Source organism: Empidonax traillii, unplaced genomic scaffold (genome assembly GCF_003031625.1).
Source record: "Empidonax traillii isolate 1590-97213 ecotype Southwest subspecies unplaced genomic scaffold, ASM303162v1 scaffold6:size4315531, whole genome shotgun sequence".
NCBI classification, from domain to species: domain Eukaryota; kingdom Metazoa; phylum Chordata; class Aves; order Passeriformes; family Tyrannidae; genus Empidonax; species Empidonax traillii.
The window spans coordinates 2,658,629-2,683,822 of NW_020955199.1; the positions used below are offsets into that span (position 1 = coordinate 2,658,629).

The 25,194-nt window shown below is 38.0% G+C and overlaps 1 protein-coding gene across 5 annotated transcripts in view; it reads left to right on the forward strand.

Annotated features, from left to right (window-relative positions):
- Window positions 1–25,194, forward strand: part of MSH3 (mutS homolog 3) — a 99,223-nt gene that overhangs the window by 46,073 nt on the left and 27,956 nt on the right. For all 5 annotated transcript variants that reach the window (XM_027880965.1, XM_027880950.1, XM_027880975.1 and 2 more), the window contains 7 exons: window positions 201–285; window positions 845–954; window positions 9,629–9,761; window positions 16,952–17,139; window positions 19,545–19,713; window positions 21,886–21,950; window positions 23,778–23,894. In XM_027880965.1, coding sequence (XP_027736766.1) covers window positions 201–285; window positions 845–954; window positions 9,629–9,761; window positions 16,952–17,139; window positions 19,545–19,713; window positions 21,886–21,950; window positions 23,778–23,894 — 867 coding nt within the window. The remainder of the gene's footprint in view (window positions 1–200; window positions 286–844; window positions 955–9,628; window positions 9,762–16,951; window positions 17,140–19,544; window positions 19,714–21,885; window positions 21,951–23,777; window positions 23,895–25,194) is intronic.

The window sequence follows — 25,194 nt, forward strand, 5'->3', positions numbered from 1 at the left end:
AGTGAGTTTTTTCCAAACAGTAAGTTAAATAAGTTATTAGTGTTCAGTTCTTTTATTTAAATAGATTTTGATTTCTTAGTTGACTTTTTAAATTTATTTTGCATAACTATTGAATTATCTAACATGAGGAATTTAGCAGTGTTTCACTGTTCTGTTTGTGCCTGAATTAAAGATATAACATATGAAATTCCTCTCCCCAGCAATTTCAAACAGTTGTCCAGTGAAACTGAATACATGACAATTAATGGGACAACAATGAAAAATCTTGAAATTTTGCAGAATCAGGTAAGGACAAACATAACCTTTTAAAATAAAAGCTGCCTTCCCAATGAACTTGGTTAAATTGTTTTGCAAATTTCACCCATAAAGCTTAAATTACTTTAAATGGGATCGGACTGAAGGTGGATCACATTTTCAGAGGCCTAAATCAAAGGTCATCTGTACTGGCTTTTAGTATGACTTAGGAACCTTACTGTACTTGGACTAGCAAAGAACATGAGCAACTTAAGTTCTCGAGCAAGAACTGCTGTCGAGGGATATGTCTGTAGTAGGGTCTTTTGCTCCTGCTGAGAGCTTTATGCAGAGAACTTAACTTCACTTTCTTAATTTCTTCCAGTCAATTACTAAAAAGATTTTCTGGCTAAAGGAAAAACATACTTAAATATTTTACAACTCTTGGAGGTACTTTATGTAACACATTGTTGATGGGTGAGATTGGTAAATGAACATGCAGTTAGCATATCTTAAAGAATATACGAAATGGTCTATATAACGTGGTGGAGATCCTTCCACTACAATACTGACTGCTCAGCTAAAAATAATGAAGCTGTTTTTATTATTTTAGACTGACATGAAAACAAAAGGAAGTCTGTTCTGGGTCTTGAATCATACTAGAACTTCCTTTGGACGTCGAAGACTGAAGAAATGGGTGACCCAGCCTCTCATGAAATCCAGGTGAGATAGTTCTTTATCCTGGTATAAATCTGTGTTTTACAGTGGTGATGCTGAATGTATTTGTTTGTCCTGAAGGCCTGAGACCCGCAGGAGATTTTGCTCAGGAAATTATACAGTGGAAGATGTGGATGTTATAAATCAGTTTGAAAGGCTTAAACTGCTCTGTTTGGGCACAGATAAATAGTAGTGTGTTTGGACCAGGGTAGAAATTCTTTTGCAGAAGTCAGATTTGGTACCATTCTAAATCAGTATCCTTTTTGACAATGAAAGAGGATGACTGAGTATTGGAGGTTGTTTTATTCCTAAACTTGCCAATAAATGATGGATGTCTTCCTTGCTTCACAAGTATTTACATCCTTAATATGTTTAATTTCTTCTAAAGTAGTTGTGGATGTTTTTGTTATCCCTGTATACAATGTATGGCATGGGGAAGTGTTCCTTTTTACTAATTATGAAATTTGATCATTGTTTGGTCACTCCTGTATTTTGACCTATCCTTTATTTATCAGTGCTTTAGAAATGTTTTATTTTGTAACAGTGTCATGCAAATTTTCACTTGCCTCAGTTTTTACAGGGACTCGATCATTTGTGGTTTTTCTTTGCAGACTTTATTGGAATATTGTACCTGAATGGGTAGTAACTGACAGTATTGACTCCATGGGATGTTTTTTCCCTACATTTTAAGTTTTTGGATCTATTCTTTTAAATGTGCCTTTCCTCAGCATTGTTCATGTAGAATTTACTTAACTGTAAATAATGTCCTTGTTTCCTTCAGCTGTAGCATACAGAAAATCGTTTGGGGCTGGTTATCTACAATATTTTTCCCCTCTGTTTTACTTTTGTAAATATATTAAACAGTGTTTATGTTTATTATTTTTCACCAGTTTTAAATGGTGAGGTAATTCAGTGTTTTTGCGTCTTGCTGTTGTTGGTAATTTACAAATGTTTCTTCAGAAGGATTTTTTTTCTTTCTTTCACGTACAACTTTTGTATGTGAAAGCACTGTACTTCTGAAGCATCACTGCTTAATTTTCTTATTAGCCTTTTGTAATAAGTTAATTTCAGTGTGCCTTTCTTTTTTTAATTCTTCTTTCATATCTCTTACCCACCTCCAAAAGGCTTTTGATGTAACTATCCTAAAAAGTTCTGGGCTTCATGGAAGTTAATTAGGGCCTTATTTTCACCTAAAAAGCATGTAGGCCGAATTTCTGAGCCACTTTGTGGGAATAAATGGAAATAAATTCTCTTCCTGCCCTTATGACCTTTTGGGATTTGTGGAGTTGTCAGTGGAGGGAGCCAGAGCTCTGAGGATGGAGAGCTGGGGAGGACTTGTCTCCAGCCATTTTGCCCCCAAATCATCCCCTGTGTGATGCAGTAGGTGAAATACCATTCCACAGTAAAACAGAGTCCTTTTCTGGGCACAGCAGGTAGAAAACTGCTTGCCTGTGGACTCCAGGCATTCTTTTTTAACCAGTATATTTAGTTTAAATATAAATTCTCCCTTGCCTCAGTGCAGAACTAGTTTAAAAGTTTGTAGTTTTGCTTTCTTGTCTTATTCCTTTTCTCTTTCCTGCCTCTAGAGAGTGATGCTTGACATTTTTCAGGCTTCTGTGGCTGGTGATGACAGTACTCCTCAGCTGAAGTTAGAAAAACTACTTTGCTCTGTGTATTTCTCCCTTTCTGACTCTAAGTTGTAATTTCATGTACTTAGTGCATCAGACATCCGGTAATATTGTTCCCAGTAATGCACACAAATGCACTTAGAGAACATTCTGTAATTGTAATTCACTTGAGCCTCCTGGAGAGACATTTTCAGAGGAAGTCAGGTTACTGTACTGCATCTTTCCCAGTCCGTGGGTAGATGTATCAAAAAGTGAGAGGGTGTAATTACTGCTTTATGCCTTAGAGTTGAAAATCACTTGGAATGATGACTAAACTTCCTGTGGAGAAGCCATACCTTAGGTTGAATAAAGGTAAAATGTGTACAGAGAGCTCATTTGGGCAAACTTGAAGATACTATTCAGATGATTGGTGATGTAGCACATGTAGAGACAAGATTTGTACATTTTTTTAAAAAAGTCCAAGAAAGGCTTAACTGGGAAAGGTGTAATGTCCTCACTTACTCACCTGTCTATACAAAGATGATGAGGCAAGAGTAGATCAGTCATTGATGACTGAGCTTTTTAGGAGGAATCAGGAAAGTAGTTTTTTGCAGAAGTTACATATTTGTGGATTACAAAAACCTTATCTTACCTCTGAAATTCAAGTTCCATCCAGTGCCTTCCTTGCCTGACTTTGTAAAGAGAGTGGAAAGAAAAGAAAAAATGGAAGGCTTGGAACATTTCTGAGTGAATGAAATGTGCAGTTTCCCAGTCAGGCAGTGGAGTTTCAGCACAGTAAGGAATAGAGCTGTGTATTATCACACTTAGCAGGGCTCACAGCTGGCCTCAGGATACAGTATTGTAGCACAGTGTGATCTTTGTGTCTTTGTTTATGTGCAATATTTACAAATAGTTTATTTCCTAATGCAAACCCTCTGGAGAAGCATGAGAATGCTCAAACTTTTCTGTTAGGCACACGTAGCTGCTATATTAAAAACAAAAACAATACCAAAACTTCCAGAAACATGAAATATTCAGAGACTAATGTGGTTCTAGTATTTTTTGTCCCCCATTTCCTCCAGTTCTGGATGAGATGATGGTTTTACTGAGGTGGAATTGAAGCCTTGTAGGATGGTATTGATAATTACCATTAGTCTGAGTATGCTCTGTCTGCAACAGCATAGAATGACTGTAAATTTAGGAAATTCAGAACTGTTCAGGACTGCTGACAGCTAAAAACAGTTAAAGTTTAAACTATTAAAGAAGAGGAAGAGTGTAAATTTGTATTACTGATGCAACATGACTTTTATTTGGAGGATATGTGCTGTAGAATGGGGTACAAGAGGGTCTTTTTGCTGTGATGTTGGCAATGACATCTTTTCTAATATAAAATATTATCTTGTTCTAAATCCTCTCTCTTTGAATGCAATGAGTGCTGTTTTATTTATACTTCTATACATGAAGTACAATCCTAAAGGAGAGTCTTTCAAGATTGACTTTGGTCTTGTTCCCATAATTAAAATGTTGGGGCAGTAAAACAAAGTTCCAAAAGATCCTTGAAGAAACCAGTTTAATTCAGAATTAAACTGATTGGCATTTGATACTGTCATCATCCTGAGCAAGATTAGAATATAATTCTTTTTTTGCAGCAGTGATTTATGAATAAAATCCACCAATCCTACAGCAGGGCTAAATTTTCCTCCTAAAAATAATGATTTTATAGCATCAGTGCCAGTATATAATGCACAAGTGCAGGTTACAGCATATGCCTGAGATCTCAAGATTGTTGTAGAAAAGAAAAAGATTGCAGCATCATCGCATGTGTTCATTCATTTTTGCTAGCTGTGTTTTGATCCCACTGAATGCTATGTCTAATTCCTTATCAATGGAGCAATCAGGCCTTCATTCACAGTGGCTAAAGTGGCCAACCATTCCCTTTTTTGGCACAAATAGCTGAAAAACATTGTGTATGAACATAAACAAAAGTGTTTGATTGCCATTTGCATATCTTGAACGTCCTTTTAACAGATGTGAAGATAAAGTTTAGAGTACTTGTATACTGCTGTTAAGTATTTGAGATCCATTCAGGAATACTGTCCTGCATATTTATTTAAGGGAACACTGGACCTTTCTGGAGAGGCTTGAGACATTAGGAGTTTGGGAAGTAAAAAGTGAAAAACGAGTGAGCAGATTCAGAAGGATGTTAATTTTTTTAGGTTTCACTTAGATTTCACTCTAGTAAATGTGGTATTGTTACCCTTGTTTGTACTTTTTTCATTGGTGCCCATGCATGAAATTCCAGGGGTCACAGCAAAAATTAACAAATCTTTATTCATCCCATGAAGTTAGCCAGTGTCTAACTTAGATACTTGGGTAAAAAAGCCTGGAGAGGAAGGGAGCACCCAGGATGTGTAGATGCAACAACAGAAGTCAGAGGGTCTGCAAAAGTTAATAAAGTTTTATTAGTAAATGACACACTTGGCAGGGAAATCGTGTGTTAGTCCCTCATCTCCTGTTGTAAGCACATGGCAGTAGGGTTTGAACAGAGGGGTAGGGTGGAAGGGAAATGAGAGAGGGAGATGGATTAAAGAGGGGGAGAAAGAGAAAGAGAGAGAGAGATCACTACTTCTGGCTCCAGCATTGGTGAAGCTGGTAGGGTATGCAGGGTCCTGGGGTGCCCAGGCTTTGAGGGGGCACCTCTTTACAGATAAGTTTCCCTGTCCTGGAGATCAGTTCCTTGCTTTCTATGCAAATTAGTTCTCATACACAGTCTGTTCCAGACTTTTCTGGAGATAGGTTGGAGGCTTCAGGGGCATTTGGTGTTCTTGATCCGTCATACAGTCTGTGTCCATCTTCTGGCATCATTCCTGTGCTCTGCTGTCATTCTCTCTAACAGCAGAACAAGGATATTTGTCCAGAAAAGTGCTGCCCTGCCTCTGCATGGCCCCTTCTCCAGCCACAACAATCCCTGGCTGGCATTGCCAGCATCCCTGGCTGGTTCTGGAGCCAGCTGGCTGTCAGTGTTTGACACACACACTTTATCCCCCTGACCTTCCAACTTCTGCAGTGAGCCAGTTTTTTATCTACTTGTTCTTTGAAAAGACATACACAGCTTATAGATTGCACTGTGGTAATTCTACCACAGCCTTGGGTTTTGATGGCATTAGTTGCTTATTGTGAAAGGGAGTGGTCTGAAGCTTAAAACCCTCTGTACAGTTTAACATGGTCTTTAACTTAATCAACTCACCCAAAGTCTTCATTCGTGAAGTGTGTTCTGAAGGAAGGTCAGAAAAAAAACATAATGTGTGAGTAACTTAAATAATATATTTTCATTCTTTACAATGCTGTAGTTAGGCTACTAGGCTTTGGTTTAGATAATATAGTTTATGTAAATTAGCGTTTAATGTTTCATACCCTTCATTATGTTTTTTAAGGGTTGAATTCCTGTGACTGACAGTTCTACCTATCACTGTGGTCTCTAAAGAGATTTAATAGAATTAATTTCAGTTGTACACACTGTACTTGAGCTATGTCCTCAGCACGATGAATAGACTCATACTGTGTGCATTTATTGTAAGTTAATAGACTTCTGATAAATTTGTATTTATTTACCTTGTATAAAAATAAAGAGTTATATGAATGAAAACGTTCTCTTGTTTTTATATAGCAACTACATTATCAGTTTCACTCTGCCTCAAATGTAATTATATATTATCACATCTAAAAATGTCAGGTTTGCTTTGCTGTAGGAGATCAGCAGATCTGTTACCACTCCAACAACAAGCAATCCTATTTAGACTGCTCAGATGTCAATTCAGCACAGTGCTTTTGGATCTGCAGCCTTCTGCTTTCTCAAAATAATTTTTAGTTTGGGATTCAAATATCTCTGTATTTTCTAATTTTTTGTATTGTTCACATATTTAGCAGCAGAATAACACAGGGGAGTATCTTGTTATATCATTTCAAGTAGTTCTTTTAAATGACTAGAATAAAAATTCTGCAGTTAGATTTTGTTCTGTTTAAATACACTGCAAAGTGATGTTTGTATTGTATTAATGATGCTATTCTTAGATGGGGAGTACAGCAGAAGTAAGTGTATTGCTTTTAGTCAACTGAATTATGTTACATTATTTCACTGAAGATTGTTTGGAAAATTGGATAAAGCTCAGATTGCTGCCATGCTTTATACAGATGAGAAAGAACAGGCTAATACTGCACCTAAATAGAGCATGAAGTAGTAGCCAGTTTGGCTGGCTGTTGAGTTTCTTTGTATAGTGTTAGATTCAGATTTTCTGGGGGTGAAATTCTTTTCCAGACCATGCAGAGATTAGAAACTCCAGACTGTAATTCATATATGCTGAATAGCTGCAATGCAGAAAAGATTTCTTTTGAGATGGTTTAGCAGCTGATCAGTGCAATATGTATATACTGGACCTCAATGAAATATTCATTAATTTAAGTATATGTATTTAAAGTTTAAAAGCATACTTTGAAATTCATCATCTGTTTTTATCATCTCATCCCAGCCCCCCCTTCCTCATCAACATCATATTTCACACAATTTTTTGCTGTACTTCCTGTTTGAAATAGGAACCCCACTATGTTTTTTTACAGGTGGGAAAAAAATGGGTCATTCGGTATTGAATGCCATTTTCCTGACCCTTTCTTGTTTGTAGGATTAAAGCAAAAAAAACTGTATGGATGCTTAGTTTTAGATTACTGGATCTCCAGTAACACAGCCATATGTGAGGATGATTAAAGTGCAGATTAAGCTTTGTAGGGAGAAGTTTTTCAAATATTTGTTCTATTTTACATACTACTGCAAGTTTTCAGTTGACCGCGTAGATATAATAGCACTGTTTAAATCAAGTGACAGAGTTGTGCTACTTACAATGCCTTTTATAATAAAAAAATACCAGTTGTTATCTTCTGTAAGGTACATATGTTTATAATTTAACAGTTCAGTACTCCTTCCTGCAGAGGAGTGTTCCATGGTCTCAAGTACAGCAAACTTTAATAATTTTCCATGAAAATGTAACTGTGTCTGGTTACACTGACCTTTTAGGGTATCAGTGTAACTGTTTGCTGCCTTTAGAGCTGTGTACTCTGGGTGTTTTATTACTCTGTCACTGATACTGACACTTCTCCATTCCCTCTCTGTTATCCAGCTGTTGCTGAGAGTGTCTCACTAATTAATGCACAAGACTTAAATCTCTGCCACCTAGAATGCCCTGTGTGGGTGCCAAGAGCCTGATGTTTGATTGTTTGGGTTGCATAACTGTGACTCTGTCAGCGCACACCAGATCCGTGATCGCAGCTCTGGGATTGGATTTAAGGCTGTGCTGCTGCTGCTGCTGCTTCCAGGTCTCTTGGCTGCCCAGAGGAACAGAGAATGTTTGACTGTGTGCATTTGGCACTGCTGGAGGAGTGGTGTTCTTGTGACCTGCAGCAGGGCTGCCAGGCACTGGCTGTGAGGTCTGACCCTTCTGTTTTCTTCAGGCTTGACGGAAAAAAGCAGTCTTTTAGGTTAGTGGAGTATTTTTGGTCTCTGGTGCTATCAGGGAGTCTGCTGTGCAGTTCAGAGATAACAGTGAGTTTCCAAGGTGTCCAAGGTCCAGGCACCAGAGGCTGTCCCCAGTTCACACAGGGGCACTGGAAGGTCCATCTACCTGTGGTCCAGGCAGATGGCGGGACAGTGCAAATCCTGGTGTTGTACAGCAGGGCTGCTCTGGGGATGAAGGTGTGTCATTTGTGGCAGAGGAGGGGATGGTTTGGCTGCTGTGGTATAAAGCAATGTGTCACTGGAGGAATCCCGGCACTGAAGTGCTGTTACATTTATGTTTATCTGGGTGCCCACTCATTCCTGATGTTCTCCATTTTACATGCAGTGCAATAAAATTTAAGAACTCTTAGATTTAGCTGTCTTCAGAGCCAGAGGCCTCTGACTGCCAGGCTCTTGTAATGTCTGCAGCCTGTGGAGATGCCTGATTTCACTGATTTCCTCATGGGCAGCATTTGGTAGCAGTGGAAAGTGGCACAGCAGTTCTGCAATATGGCCAAGACAGACAATCTCCCCAAAATCTTACATTTTTATCGCATCCTTACTTCCTATTCCTCTGTGCTGGCTGAGCTCAGAGCATCTCAGTGGTCCAGGAGAACAGGTGTGGGGGTGTTTTTAACACACTTGGCTGGTGTATGAAGTGTTGATATCAAAAGACTGATTTCTCTGTGAACTGCGTGGTGGGGATGAACCCACCATGTTTTGGATACACCCATTTACCCCTACTCTCATTTTTTTTTCTAGAAAGCAGCAATAAGGCAATTTGGTTACACAAAAAGAAGAAATAGTTTACCTTATCTCTGCATTCTTCAGCCAGTCCATGCATATGTTGGAAATAGATGTAGATTTGGTGTGAAACTTGACAGTAGTTCATTTTTACAGCTCTTTTTTTACAGTGGCTTTAAGAATGATTGAAATGAAGGTGCAAAGAACCACAGAATTGTTTTTTCATGTAAAAAAATGTTTTCTTGTTAATTTACTTCAGTCCTGAAATACAGAGATTATTGTTACAGGTTTAAAAAAAAAAAAAAAAAAAAGTAAAAAGCCCAGCATGGTTTGATCCATGTAATTACCAATCAGTGGTCTGGATCAAATGTAGAGGGGTAAAACGGGAAGTAGTATGTACAAGCTGTTGGAATAAAGTATGTTGTGTAGAGTTCAAACGTAAACTCTGTCTGCCCATCCTTCAGGTATTTGTCTGTAAATTTAAGGTTGGATATTCAAGATTCAGTGTTAGTCATATTATTTACCATCAGAACTACATGTAGAATTGGGCACTGTAGTATATATTTGGCTATTTTGAGCACAGAGAGGAGAATGGATCTTACTTGCATTTTTAATAAAATCTCAAAATTCTCTGCATTCCTTAATTCTTCTACCTACCCTCTCATGAGGCTATGGCATTAGTGAAAGGTTAAAAAACCCCTAAAACAAACTGGAGGAACTGGTTCACTAGATGTATGCCTTCTACTAGAGAAACATAAGTGTTAATTATTGTCTTATTCTTTTACAGTGAAATAAATGCCCGGCTTGATGCTGTGTCTGAAATTCTGCTGTCAGAATCCAGCGTGTTTGGTCAGATTCAAAATCTTCTTTGTAAGCTGCCAGATTTAGAGAGAGGCCTCTGCAGTGTTTTTCACAAAAAGGTATAACCATAATTACCATGGGTTATTATTTTCTAAACAGCATCATTCTGTCCTAGAGTGTTTCCTTTGGGTTTGCATGTTTGTTTAAAAATGTTTTCTTCTTAGCAAAACTGATAAAGGGATGCAAGTTTATAAAAATTAGATTTGATAGGATCTTACTTTTTTATCAGTGATGTGCTGATAGAAGAAAGTATGAGTAGGGTTCTAGTATACGTACACCGCATTGCTAATGCGAGGAGGAAAACCATCTGTGGTACTAATGATTTAGCGGCTGGATTCAGTGAGATGAGATGGTGCAATAGGCCCTTGTGTCATAAATTATTATTTCCCTTTAAAACACAGCATTGCATCTGTATGCTTATCTAAAATCACACTTGCAGGTGAAACCACTTGGCTTCAGTTAGCTGTTTTCAAATGAATGTTAATCTGTTTATAAATTCTGTAGTTTGGATCTCACTTCCACATTTTAATAAGAATCACATGTAATGAGACACTGACAATTCCGAAGCAGATTAATGTGCTAATAGCACCTGTGCAGTACTTTTTGTTCTTTTATTTCACTGTTCTATTTATAGGTTTTGTCAGCTTGTTTTAGATAAAGGAATAGGTGGGTAGAACAAGAGCCAGGCTGTAACTTTTTTTGGATGGTACAGCACAAAGTTTTCCTCTCTCTGAAAATCTGAAACCCAGTTTTTTAAAGCCCTGTAGTGTTGCAGTGTTTGGCACATGGAAAAGCTTGTGTATTTCAGTGAATGGATACAGAGGTTCAGCCATAAGGTGGTGAAAAGAGGGAGTGTACACCAATTTGCCCATCCTCTAAAATGCACTATATTCACATGATGAAGCTGTTTGGATTTTTTTTTTCCAAGCAACTGCCCAGGAATTAGATAATTCACTTTTTAATGGTTAAATTCGTTTCAGGTTTCATACATAATACTGTCTCTAGGGGTATATCTGTATATCACGACATCCTGGCAGTGCTCTACTGCTACTATGTGGAGTTTTTTTGGTTTGATTTGTTTCCTTTTGGTTTTTTTTACATTCTATTTTTATTTTTTTTTTATATACTTGTTTCTTCATGTGTCCTTCCAGCTGTAGAGCTGCTTACCTTTCTCAGCTTTAAAGCTGATGTTTAGGCATAGCCATGCAGAGGTCCTGGACTTTCATGTGGTTTTTGAAATGAGGTGACAATGTAGTTTATCATAACAACAGCCACTGGAGCATGAAGATAGGTATTTAGTGAGTCAAATGTTGGAAAGAAGCTGCAGCAGAATCATTAAAAAGAGTAAATGAGGGGGGAAGAGCTCCAAGCACACACTTTTTGTTTGATGAATTGTCTTCCCTTGGTGAAAAGCTGGGTTGTCATCCATTGCAGAGCACAGTGGTGAGGACCTGGAGCACTGAATAATCCCTTTAGATTCTTAGGACTTTGAGGAGATAGCAGTGTCTGTGAGAGACAGGATCTGTTTGGAATAAAGAATCAAAAGCAGAGTCTAGACAGTTCCCTTTATGGAGCCTGAAGAAAGATCCCTGCAAAGCAGCATCATTCAAGAACATGGAATGACTGGTCTTTACAGATTTTTTTGTGGTTTTTTCCCCACCAGTGAATGCTGCCATTTTGGTTCCCACTACAGGAGCCTTTCCAGTTCAATTAATTCCAGATGTCCATCTCCCACATGGTCAAGTGCCCCGCAATGTCTTCCCCATTAAGTGATCCAAACTCCTAGTGGAGCTTACTGATGGCTTAACTGAAGGAATGTGCTTGTTAATTCACTGTCAGCTGCAGGAAAAATAGGTGAATGTGGCAAGTGTTTCATCCTTCAGGCTCTTTAGACTTCAGTGACATTAGTATTTGAAGAGCTGTGTTTAACAAGAAGACTCCAGAGTACAGAGATGGCTGGGTTGTCACAGTCAGTCCAAACATTTTTTGGAATGTTTTTTATGTTCAGATCAGTCACTGGAGAACTTTTATTGTGGAATGCACTTTGTGCAGTGACCTCTAGAGAAGACAGAAAACAATTAAGGTAAGACAATAGTCTGTAAGGCAAGGCATCCTTATGGGAACTCATCTGGGAAATAAGATCATTGTCTCTTTTGCTGGTCTGACTAATTTTTTTTTAATAAGTCTTATCTGGTACTACACCACCAAGAGCTATTGCTGATCTACCCCAGGTATAAACAGTCTGAAATTAGGACAGTATCTTTGTTGTGGGAATTAGGTTGTGTCTTGGAGGTCACAGTTCCAGCTGTAAGTTTGCCCTAGCCTGAAGAAGGACTATGGGAATGGTTGAGGAGACAAGAGCAGTATTGCTGTTGCTATGGAGAGAGGAGTTACATTCCAAGGGCTGGTGGTTCTTGGTTGGTGCAGCTCCAACACTTGACACTCACCAGGCAGACTGGCCTCGGTGCTCTCTCTGCAGGCACAGGGGTGACTGGAGTGGAGACGTTTGAAGACTTCTTGGTAGCACTCAGAAGTTGATTTCAAAAGAAACCCGAGAGACAGAAACTTTTCAAGAGCTTTGTCCAAAGAGTTCTGGAGCTGATGCAGCATTAGGTCCTGCTGAGATGGTGTTTTCCATACGCAGTTCAGCTCTGCCCTCCAGAGCCTTAAGAGAACCACCAAAATTTACACCACGTGCATTTCCTTCTGTGATCAGTGGGAAATATGAATGACAGGACCTCTTCTTTATCTCAGTCGAGTGATGAGTGTTCAGCCTTGCCTTAGAGATGCAGAATGGCAAAAGAGGGTCAGCGGACAATATTTGAACAGGGTTTAAAAATATTACAGGGTAAACAAGTCATTAGTACTTTTAGAAATGTGTCCTACAGGGCCAACTTGATGTTTCTTGCTGTTTTCATGCATTGTGTTTCAGAAAGTAAATGTTTATAGAGGCTCAATTGCTAAATGTTTATCTTATTTGTACCCTTTGCTCACAAATTTGTAACCTTTGTGACTAAAGCATAGTCACCAAAGTGGACAGAAGTCATCATAACAACTGGTTATTAAATTTACAGAGCAGATAAAAGTGAAGCTGTTTCACTGAAGGAAGTGTGACCAGTGATCAAACCTTACCACCACATGTGCTGAAATGTCATTTCAGTTTGTTCTGCTTCTAACTTCAGCCACAGGCTCTCCCTCATTCAGAGTTCCTTACAAGCTGTTGCAGTTGGGAAAACCTGTTCAGTTCTGAATGAGCCGCCAAAGCTTTGCTGCCCCTTCAGGTACCTGTGCAGAGTAAAGCAGGCAGGTGCTACAAGGTGGGGGGGATTTGCTGTTTGGCTGCCCACAGCCTCCTCAGGGCCAAAACTTTGCCTTCTGGTTTTTCAGTGAGTATTTCACTATTGCACTGGCACAGTCAGATTCCTCAGAGGACAAGGGTGCTGCTCAGCTGAGTGCCAAGACTTAAAATCTTTCACATAAGCTTGTCCAGCAGAATGATGCTGAAAACCTTCTCTGGAAGGTACATTTGATGTTTCATTGAAGAGGGTGTGATTTCAGAGGATTCAGAGGAAAATGTTGTTTTTCTGATTTTTCTTTTCTGTTATTAAATGAATACCTGTTATATATGTCGAAGAAATTAGTTACTATTTGTATAGAATGCTTTAAATCAATTCTCGCCATAGCATCATCTTTTGTAGACATTAGCTAACATATGTCTTGTATTTTTTGCTTTTTTTCCTTCTGTAATAATAGCATGCACATCTTGCATATACTGCACTTCTAAAGAATCTGCATCAGAGATATTTTTAGGTTTGCAATACTAAATGTGATTTGAGCAAATTGTTCCACATTAAACTGATTAATATAAAGTAATAACAAGGGGAGCAAAAACCTTAAGATTAAATACTTAATTTTTCTCAAATCATAGTATGTTCTCTATACTAATAAAAGTGTCTATTGCAGCTTGAAAGGCACAATAAATGTGTGCTGCATCAACTCTCATATATTTTTTTTTTTAATTTGAAATACTTTTAACTTGCAGTGAGTGGTCAGTGGCTGTCAGCCCTGCACGTCTGTTGGAAACATTTTCACTAATGCAAACAGGGCAGAATTTCTGTCAGTGTTGTTGAGAGGGTGTTGGATCTCTGTGATCTCTCCTGCATCCTCAGAGGCAGCCAGGCCATTTTCAGTAAACTCCTGGTTGAAACTATTGTTTGGCATCCTTGTCAACTCTGAGGTTATTTTTCTAATGCCAGAGAAGCTGTAGCTATTATTGGTGGCATCTCAAAACTACACTTCAAAAATAGCATTGAATAAGCTTGTGAGAATCTTCTGTGAATGCCAGACTGTTAATCCTGCTTTATGTAAACCATTTTTACTGTATTTTAAAAGCTTCTAATTTGTAACACAGTTGTATGCCTTTGTAAAGTTGCTTGGGACTTAAATGGAATCAGTCCTACTTTAATGGAACCCAGCTTTTCAAAGTTGTTTTTATGTATCTCTTCCAAGTTATGTCTTTGCTCACTGAATTATTTCTGCAGCGGAGACATTAAACTTTAGATGCAAAGTCCTGCACTCTCCTGGAGCCAGGGGAAACAGTAATATTCTGAATAAGCACAAAAGGAGAGTGCCCACCCCTTTTTTGGGAATGCTCTGTTTGACAAGGTTATTTGCAGTAAAGCTGAATTTCCCTTACTCCAAAGGTGCTGTTGACCGTAGTCGTAGAATCAAATAGGTTTTAATTCACTAGGTGACTGTTACAGTGTGTGGGCCATCAGAGTTGCTGTGACAAATTTCAGCATGTTCATTAAGCATCTTTTGACATATCTCATGGTAACTCTGAGGGTTATTTGAATTGTAATCCAGCTTTCTCTTCTTACTGAAGGCTCATGTTCATCGGCCTCACCACCCTCACTGCCAAACTCCTCAGACAGGTGTTTTCACATATTCTCAAACACTTTTCTCTTTCCCACACTTCTATATATCGTGTATTAATTAAGGCCCTGTTTAATTCCTTTTTTCTTAAAGAACATTTAATAAAACCCAGCCAAATATGCACCACCTATTCAACTGATGTATTTCTTACTGTCCGTACTTCCTCATTCTTTTCTGGACATTGCTCTCCCATGAATCAGCCTTTGCCTCCCTGAGTACGTTTTGTAGTCAAGGGAAGTCTGGCAGAATTTTATCCCTTATCTGCATCAGTGTTGATGATGATGATGACATCAGTCATACTGTATTTTACTTTGACTTTGAGTCCAAGCCTGAGTTTATCATTTATTTAGTCTTTCAGGCCTTCCCTTTGTGCTTTGACTTAAAATGCCATTGGCAGATTTACTGCTCTATTATTTTGTTTTATTTTGTTGTCAGAGTTTTTGCAAGGTAGGAGAAGTAAGTCCCAGATTATCAGAAAGATGATTATAAATTGCAGCAAGTGCAGAGGAAACCCAAAGTTTGCATGAGGGTGAATAATAGATGACTTATGAAGAAAGACTGAAAGACCATTTTTTTTGTTAAATTGATGATTGAAGGAGAACAGAAGGCTGAGAGGTATTTGAAGGACGTTAACAGCAAAGAAGCAATTGAGTAACTGCTACAAAAACCTAAAACTAGAGATATTTGGATTCATTTAATGGAAGGGAAATTTAGGCTATCTGATAACACTTTTACAGGATGCTTTATGGATTAGTGGTAAGCACATGGTTTCTTGGAATATAAGAGCATACAAAAAGAAAACTAACACAGAAAAATTGGAGCAGTTTCAGGAAACCACCTGAAGGGTCTCTTCTATCCCTAACTCAGTGATTCTGTAAAAGAGGTGAGCTTAGGTGTTCCAGAAACATTCAGAATATAATCTCTGTAGCCTTCCTGAATGTCATGAAATACCACGGTTAAATTGCATTTTTGTTAATACTTGCTTCTGTGTTTGGGTATAGTCATTATTTGAGAGAAATAACTATACAGTTATAGATGAGAGAATTGTCTTGGTTCTTGCATATGGGTGTGGGAAGGAAAGAAAAAGAAAAATTTACTTCTGGGGAGAAACTGAAAGGATGACAAAATTAAAATGTAGATATGTTCTGTGAAATAGTGATTCACTGAAACCTACACATTCTGTAATCAGTGTTGTATTGATCGCCACCAAATCCTGACCAGTAGTTGAATTCTAGACTGCTGGGGTAGGAGAAGAAAAAAATGTAGAAGAGCAGGATGTGGCATACAAAGGGGATATATCCTACTGCCTTCATTGCATCCTCAGGTGAAGAAAGTAAACTGTTTTTTTCAGTGTTGTCAGTTGACTGATAGGAGAATTTCCGAAGACTAAAGGAGGAATTTTTCTACAGATCAGTAAAATACGAAAAAATATCAGCATAATTATTTATGGGCAACTTTTGTCACACCTTCTGAAAAGGAAATGTCCTGGAGCATCACTAAATTCAGCAAGGTTTGAGACCATTAAGTATCCCACAGAGCCAGGTTTCCATTTGGTTTGTAGATCTGGTGCAGCACAAATGCAAACTCAGTGCTGTACAGGCCATTTCAAAATCAGTGTTAACTGATTTGTAGGCGGGGCATGAGCACCTCAGGTACCTGGGGCAGCTGAGTGGGGGATTGGGAGTGTGGCAGGAGGGAAATCTATTCCTCAGGGTTGTTAACTGCAAAGTCTTTCTTGAGAATGAGCTAAAGGTAACAAACTAGGCTGACACTGAAGAGCATCTGGAATCCAACAGCAAAGTGCCCGAACCACAGCACTAATATTAGTGGTTTAAACAGGGACTGCTGTTTTTCTCTTTCTCTTTATTCTTTCCCTTTCTTTTTCCAAGACTCTCCCTATCTGTGTCCCACTCTGTCCTTCCAAACCTTCTCTTGCAAGAAACACCATGGGGGTGCAGATAACACACATTCACAAGCACATATGAACAAGGTGTAGTGCTCCTAAAGTTACTCAACCTGCTCTTTTTATTTTTGCACATTATTGCCCCTTTTTCTGTTTTTTGTATGCACATCTCCCTCCAGCACCAGAGCACTGAAGATCTGCTCTTGGCTGATTCCTAACAATGATTTTTGAGACAATTGGCATGCTTAATTATGCTTAATTAACCTCATGAATGGGCCAAGATGGTGCAGCTGTGTTACTGTCCATACATGTTAGTTCTATTTGGTCACGTTTTCAAAAAGCAGAAGAACCTCTAGGATTTAATCAAAATACCATACATTGGAATGATTTAGTTGTTGCTTCCCTTCTCAGTGCTCAACCCAAGAGTTCTTCCTGATAGTCAGCACCCTGTCTCGCCTGCACTTGGAAATCCAAGCTCTTGTCCCGATCCTGCATTCCCATGTGAGATCTCCGCTATTAAAAAATGCACTGTTGGAAGTCCCAGAGCTTCTCTCCCCAGTAAAACATTATTTAAAGATCCTTAATGAAGAAGCAGCCAAGTAAGTAGAGAAAATAGATGAATCTTCTGTGTCTCATAAGCTTTCTGACGAAATGTATTCAGTTGTTCAAATTATGCATCTTGTTTTACTACACGTTGGTTTTAAATTTTTTACTTTGTATTTATGTACAGTATCGTTTAGTTAAAGCAAAATTGTTGTTATCTATGGCTTAAATTTCCTTTTTTTGAAGTTAAACTAGGTGACCAAGCATTTTGCCTAGTGGGTGTTTGCCTTAGGTCAAATAATTTTTTTCATCTATTTTGGGCAATGAATTTACAGCAAAATGTGTTTTGCATTAGAATAATTTGTTTTAACATCCCTTTTTGAAGGGAGACTTGGCCTTTAGCAGGGTGGCGGGTCCGCTGTCAGGAATAAGCATTTTACTATTTTTGTGACAACTCATTAAAGCTGGCTATTGCGTCCTTTGTTGGTTCAAGAAAATAAAAGATAGAGGAAGAAGATGGACTTAATATGCATTATATTGGAGAGTGTCTTCAAGTAATTCATTTGTACTGTTTCTTTGATGAAAGATGTGGTATATAGTTTAATATATAGTTTCACTGGGGCATCACAGACTAAAAATGAACATCCACCTTATTCATAAAGCATATTTTTTCTTTTCCAAATTGGGATTTAAAATTAGATTTAAGAACTGAAGCCTAGAACTTCATTTCATTTGCTTCTGAATTAGAGAGAGATCTAAGGTGATGCTGAATTGAAATTAAATAAATTAAAGATGTTGAGAAGGGCAGAAGGATTTGCTCTGCCCATTTCACAGGTGGGATTATGAGATTTCTGCTGATGTATGGTGTCCAATTATAGTTGTGGCAGTTTATGACAAAACTGACTGTATCTAAATCACACCACTGTAGACTTGAAATATGGGGGGAGGGAGTGTCTGTCACTGTATTGATCGTGGGTAGAGTAGTATACAAAAATGGTGTAAGTAGAAAGATATCATCATTGATCAACAGATTACATATATTGTATTTGCATTCATTCAAGATGACTAAAATAACATATCTTTCAGCCTTTATTTATCTCAGCTTTATGCGCCAGTATTGTTTTCACTATAAAACGTTTCTTTCATAAAAATCACTAATACTACTCATCTCCATACATGAGCACACACTTGTGCAGACACTACATCACATGTTAATTTTGTTATGAGGTGCGGATAAAATCCTGTAGCTGTTTTCAAAAGTATCCCTCTGCTCCAGGGCTTTTTTTATGGGGAGTTGGAGATTTTAGGTTTGTGTTTTTTCTATTCCTAAACTGTCAACTTTAAAATTTTTTTGTAGGCATCACATAGCACTGACAGTCTTCACAATCAGCTGCTGGCTAGTGGTGATCTTTTTTTTTCCCTTGCATTCCCATGGAAACGTGTCTAATTAGCACAAAATCGTTTCTAAAAATTAGTATTATATTTTAAAATGGCATCTTTACTGTCAGTTACATAATATCAACAAAATGTAATGCAAAGCCAAAGCACAGCTTTGTGTTATCTGCCTGGTCACTGGCTCCAGTTGTAGTTTCATTCTCAGTCAAAGGGGTAGCAGAGTAAGTAGAATATTAGATTTTTTTATTACTTCTATGTTCTAATACTTTCCGTTGGCTAATTACTTGTTCTCCACATATTAGTTTTCAGGGTAATTGTGTAATTAATCGGTAGAGTTTTGTGTTTGCTCTAAAATAAAAAATTATATTCCAATTAACTTAGGGTTGATTGCACTGCTTTTCATTCTTTGCCTGATACTTACTAGGATAAGTTAAATTTTTGTTATTTTTGTTTACAACCATGTTTTTAACAGCTAGTTCAGCTCCCAAATTTTAACCATTTGAATGGCATTCTCTGTTTCAGATTTCAATCCAGAGCTGAGTTAGTGCAGCCAAAATAATTTTGTCATTTTTTTGACATTGAAACTAGAAAAGAGCATTGTTTTGCATGCAGTTAAAAGTGCTTTTCTGGAGAAAACAAGGAAGAGTTTTCTCAGAGCTGCTCTGAGAAAGCCCTGATGGCTTTCTGCTTTGATGAGGGCCTTGGGGGGGGGTGTGTTTCTTTGCAATTCTCATTAAAATCTGCCCAAATTTGGCCAAATTACAAATATGTCAAAAATCTGTGTGCATGTTATGGAGAAATTATCTAAAGCTTCATATTTAATCATGATAAACATGTCAGTACTTGAGGTGGTCTTTATGCAAAGTGCCTTTCTACTCATGTCATGAGTCTGGCAGGCTTTTGGTAAATATGCTATACCATGACCAAGCACCTGAAAATCTGTATTTAGAAGGGAGTAAAGCTAATGTTAAAACAAATGAGAATAACAAAATAAAATAAGGACACAGCCAAGAGAAACAGTATCTCTGTTTTTACCATTATTTTATCTTATGCTTCTTATGGATAGGACTGGAGATAAAACACAATTGTTCAAGGACCTTACAGACTTCCCTGTCATCAGAAAGAAAAAGGAGGACATCCAGGATGTGCTTTCTAAAATCCAATTGCATCTGCCAGACATTCGTAAACAGATTAAGAATCCTTCTGCTGAGTATGTTACAGTTTCAGGTCAAGAGGTAATATTGTATTTATTACAATATAACTGCACCCATTCTTGTCTGGAAAACAGTTTAAAAGTGAGACCTACTAGAGCTTAGTATGATGCTTGATGAGGTCATTTGACTATAACCTTTTGTCCAGCTTTAAAGAACATCTTTCTTACAGTATGACTCTTACTTGTTAAGTCAATTACTTCAGTGATTTAAATAATAGAAACTGCACACATTAGTGCAGTTGAATTTATTTCAGTGAAGCTTTGTTTTTCTCTGTATGTAAAAGCACTCACATACTTCCAGGGTTAATTTTATGACTAGTAAGTGCTGAAATACACTCTCAGAGGACCAGAAAGCACAGCATGTAGTTAACTTGGAGAATGGTAGAAAGATTTGTAAGTACTGAGTAAGACTGTAATTTGAAAGATGTGAGAAAAGAGGAACGGTTTTAAAGAATGATAAATGTTGTTTGAATTCTTAGAAACAGTGCTTTAGACTGGAGCTTTTGTTTGTAGGTGCTGTGCAAGTGTGGGCAGGACATGCTCCAGCGAGCTGAGAAGTTCAGTGGTGAAAAAAGAGATGTCAGATCCTGCCAAATTTCAGTGAGGTAGCACAGCTCAGCACTGTCCTTTGGGAACTGAGAGTAGGAAGGCTGGGAAAGCTCTATAGAAAACTGGGAAAAGAAAGGAGCTGGAAAATGGAATGAGAATTGAGAGTAGGGGAGAGAAATGGGTGAGGACAGGGAGGGAAAGAACTGGAATTGGCCCATGGAGGACTTTGGAAAGTGAGAAGAACCCAAGAGACATAGGAGGGAGCAAAGAGGCACTGGTGAAGTGAGGGAGAATGTGGGAAGGGATGAATTAGAAACAGCAGCTTTTGACAAAGACCTGTTGATGGTGGAGCTGAGAACAGCAAATACGAGGCACAAGAGCTGGGCAGGTTGTCAGCAGAGATACTGAAATTCAGCGGTAAAGTGACAAAGTGTGTTTGAGTATTGTCTGAGGGAGGAAAGAGCCAGGATTTCAAAGGTTTCTCTCAGGAAGGCTGCATTAAGAGTATAAGATGACAGCTCTGTGAAGGAAAGGAAAAGAGAGGAACTGATCAAAGAGAGAAAAGCATCTGAGGAGGTACCAAAATGTTGAGTTGATAGGAGGGTTAAAAACCACCAGTCAGTGCAGACATATAAGAAAGCAGGGCACAGCTCAGAAACCACTGCAGACAGAGGTGTATGTTGGTGTTCTGGTAAAAGGAGCTGTTATTTCATGATATCTGGTGAGGGTGTCTCACAGACACCAAAAGAGTCAACAGGGGAAGGGTCAGAGAAGATGGTCAGTGAGGAAAGGAAAGGCACCAAAGGAGTAAGAGTAATGGAAAGGGAATTGTTAGAGAGGAGAAGAAAACAGAATAGGAGTCTGTTTGATTTGAGCTCTTTCTTTCTCAGATCAGTGTAGTATATTCTGCTTGCATGCTGATAGATGTAGAATTCAAATGCTTCTTCACAAGAGAAGAGAAATAAGAGGTATTTCAAGACAAATATCTTGGAAGGGTTTTAGGTGAATGGAGAACTCATCCACCATACCCTTGCTGGGTTTTTTTGTGCCCATGTCAGGATTGTTATTTTTGTTTGTACTTGAGGGTGATGGCTGGCTATTCCAGTGAGCTGTGGAAGGTTTTATCTAAATCATATTAACTATAATGGAAAAACTTTGTCAGACCAAGGTCTTGTGGCTTTCTGTAAATGTGGGCATAGTCTGTGTTAACCTAATCTCAGCAGGAAATCCGTTTTCCAGCTGAATTCTGTGACTGGGAATACCTCAATTCTCTGATGTCCAGGGCCTCAGGCTGGTGTTATAAAGATAACTGACGTGAATCATATAAAATACTACAATAAACACATCACTTAAATTTCACTGCACTGAGCATCTTGCCATTATTGCTGTTCTTCCCTGTTCTTCCCTCTCTGCATCTGAGTTGATTCAAACCTCAAGCAAGGTTCTGTAGATACAGGAGGGTTATGTGTGTCATAACCCTTGCTTTTTCAGGGGAGAATGAACATTAACTTCTGGCCTGCTCAGTCTCTTCAGGATAAATATTGTTTTGCTCTGATGCATGCAAATGTCTTGATTTATAATGATTATGATTCTCTAGCCTTTCTGACTTCCCATGATGTGTAATATTACATTTCTGTTATTTTAGTTTCTCATAGAAGTCAAGAATTCCCATAAATCATCTGTGCCATCTGACTGGGTTATGATTAGTAGGTACGTAAAATATCTTCAAAGTTTAATATAGAAGTTTAAGTAAAAACAACTGAATGCAACTGACCACAATTGTAAATTTATTGCTTAAAAGCAAACAAAACCAAGCAGAAAAAATGGAGTGCTTAAAGCATTTCTTTTTACACAGTAGGTCCTTAGAGCACCGTATTATTTACCTAACCTTTCAAAGTTCATGTACTGGTGTTAAAACCATGGTCTTGATTCAGTTGTGCCTGTAGCTTGCACATGCAAGTGCTTCATAAAATTTTGATTTTTCTTATTTTATTCAGAAAGGTTTAAGTAGCTGTGCAAACATCTGTTTATACATCTCAATAAATTCAGTTCATTTAAAATGTTATTTTACTTACTCATACAGACAGGCACGTCTTGCTGTGGTACTTGGTGCTGTGTAAGCATGATTTTAGATAGTTTTGGGTACTTTTCCAGCAGGTGAAACAGAGATGGCCTGAATTATGTAGTCGACTTTTTTTCCTCCCCAGTAATTTGATTTATGATTTAAGTGGGTTGAATACCTTGAAGTTATAATGTCCATGTAAATGCTGAATTTTCTACAAGACCCAGTTTGTAATATGCGAGCACAGACATCACAGGTGAACTCTGAAGGGATGTTCTATTCACTTATGCAAGAGTTCAGTATTAAAAATGCAGAGATTAGACAGAATTAACAAGGTGAATGAATTGCAGCTAATCTGGATTCTGTAAAACAATGCCTGGGTACCCCAAAGTGAGTCCTTAATGAAAATACATAAACAAATACCAAGTGCTGTGAGTGGAAACTAGCAAGGCAGTCTGTATTTACAAAGTTCCTTTCAGGCTTGTCACAAAGTTTTCCTTTTTAAAGTGATTTTTTTGTGTGTGTGTAGTTCATTGTATATGCAACCAGCCACAAAAAAGTCATCCATTTAGGCAGTGTTTTGTGAGTAGAGTTTTATGAAATATGTAAACTTTGATGATACATGCCACATTATGCAAAACATTTCAGAAGCCTTCTAAGTGGTGCAGTAACTGACCACTTTATTCCCAATAAATACCAGTGAATCAATAGGGTTTGGTACCACAACAGAAAAACTTTTTTTTTTTTTTTAACCATACATTTTCAAGGCTCCCATAAAGAAAAATATCCCAATTTTGCCTGTAGATGGTGTAGCTGTGTGATGGTTCGGACTTGGCTCCCTGTCAAATGCCTAACCCTCCAGTAGCAGCCCCTTTCTTTCCCTTTTTTACTTCCTCCAGGGCAAAAAAAAAAAAACTATGCAAATTGAAGAACCCAAAAATCAAGCTAGTTATATAAAAAAAAAATATATATTTTATGTATATTATGGTTAAGATGCTATGTACACAGCAAAAGGGAATCCAAACACCCCCCGAAGGGATAGGGAAAGGGGAAAAGGAATAAAAGGGAACAAAAAAAAAATACTGAGCAGATATACACAATTAAACCCAAGAATTAGTAAAATAACTAGTAAGACAAATCTCACCACGTCTCTTAGAAAAAAAACAGGATTGACACACACACGACCAGCACTCCCCAAGCCTCCACGTGGCAGGTCAGTGGATGCTGCAGGCCTCAGCCTTAGATAAGCGAGACCAATGCAGGGACCCACTGTTCTCGAACCTCGCCGAAGAGAGTGAAGGCCTCTCCTCCTTTCTTATTTATACCTCGATTTACGTAAAAATCGTATGGAGTACTGGGAACACTGCCCCTTCCTTGGTTACAAACTGGTAACCAGGGAAGGCCTAGATTAAAACCACCACAAGCTGATTCTTTGGTGACCTTGATTTCCTGTTTGGCTTCTCTCTCCCTTCCAGCACAAAAGCTGTGAGCCGCTTCCACTCCCCTTTTATCATAGAAAATTATAGACATCTGAATCAGCTCCAGGAGAAGCTCATCCTTGACTGCAGTGCTGAGTGGCTGAACTTCTTAGAGTGAGTTTACAAAACACAGCCCATCCTCATCATTGTATTTGGTTTGGGGTTTGCTGTAAGAGGAGAAGAAGAAAGATGTTTATCTTGAAAAGAAGTTCATAATTACATTGTCCACAACAACCTTACAGGTGGTCAACTAAAATGTTGCTTAAAGTATGTGAAGGCAGGACCTTGAAGACTGAGTCCTGGGACCAGCAGTGATACCTCTGCATTTTAACATTCTAATGAAAATACACTATTAATTATGTAAGGTGTCTCTCAAAATTTGAAAACTAATATCACAGAAGATATTAATTTTATTAAGATAAAAATAATAAAAATATTAATATTAATAAAATATATCAATAAATTAATATTAATTATTTTGAAAATAAAAGTACAGCTGACTTAGTGAAACTGAATCTAGTAGTTTTATTATTGAAGTAGTAGTACAAACTGGTTTTATTGTAGTATTTATTAATATTATATATTAGTTTTATTATTAATTATATTTTTTACGCTGTCATGAGATTGACTGTGATTATTTGCTAGAAAATAGTGGGAGTTTTATTGTCCCTCACATCTGGCAAATCTGTTTGTCTGAGGTCAGAGTTTTCAATGGTGTTATTTGACTATTTGGCCAAAGGATCTTTAAAATGAGAGTTTAAAAAATATTTCTGGAACTTCTGAATGCCTTTAATTTTTCAGTTGTCCAGTTATCTGTTATTTTTTTACTTCCATGAGTTGCAGAGCTGGTGAAATTGTTCCTCTTGTCATGCAGTGATAGTTTGCAAAAGCTTAGCAAGTCCCCTCTGAAGTTGTTTCACTGGATTTGCCCCATAGTGCAAACCCAACAATTCTCTAAATTTGGTAGAAACTAGAAAAACATTCCTACTCACACTTCTCCGGGTGTGTTTCCTGTGCAGTGCCATAGTGCTCTTCACGTTCCCTTGGCTGTTTTCAATGTTGTATAACAGCAGACAACAAGGAAAGACCTGGGTGTAGGAAAGTGCTCTCCTTTCCCGCTCCTCCATTCATTTATGTCTTTGTTTATTAAACTTCGCTTCCCTGCTGGTTTTATATTCTATATTGTTCCTTTGAGACTAGGAGAGGGGAAAAAACAAATTCTTGAGGATGAACAGAATGAACTTTACTGAAAACTCTGTTCCCCTGATAATGTCATTATTGTGCTGGGAAAGCAGTACATAAAATGAAAAATAATTCTTGAATTTTCTGTTGTAGATACCATACTTTATTGAAGTTGTAGACAACTCCTGTGTCAGACACTCTTAGTTTAGTTCTTTTCTGATTGTAATTTACG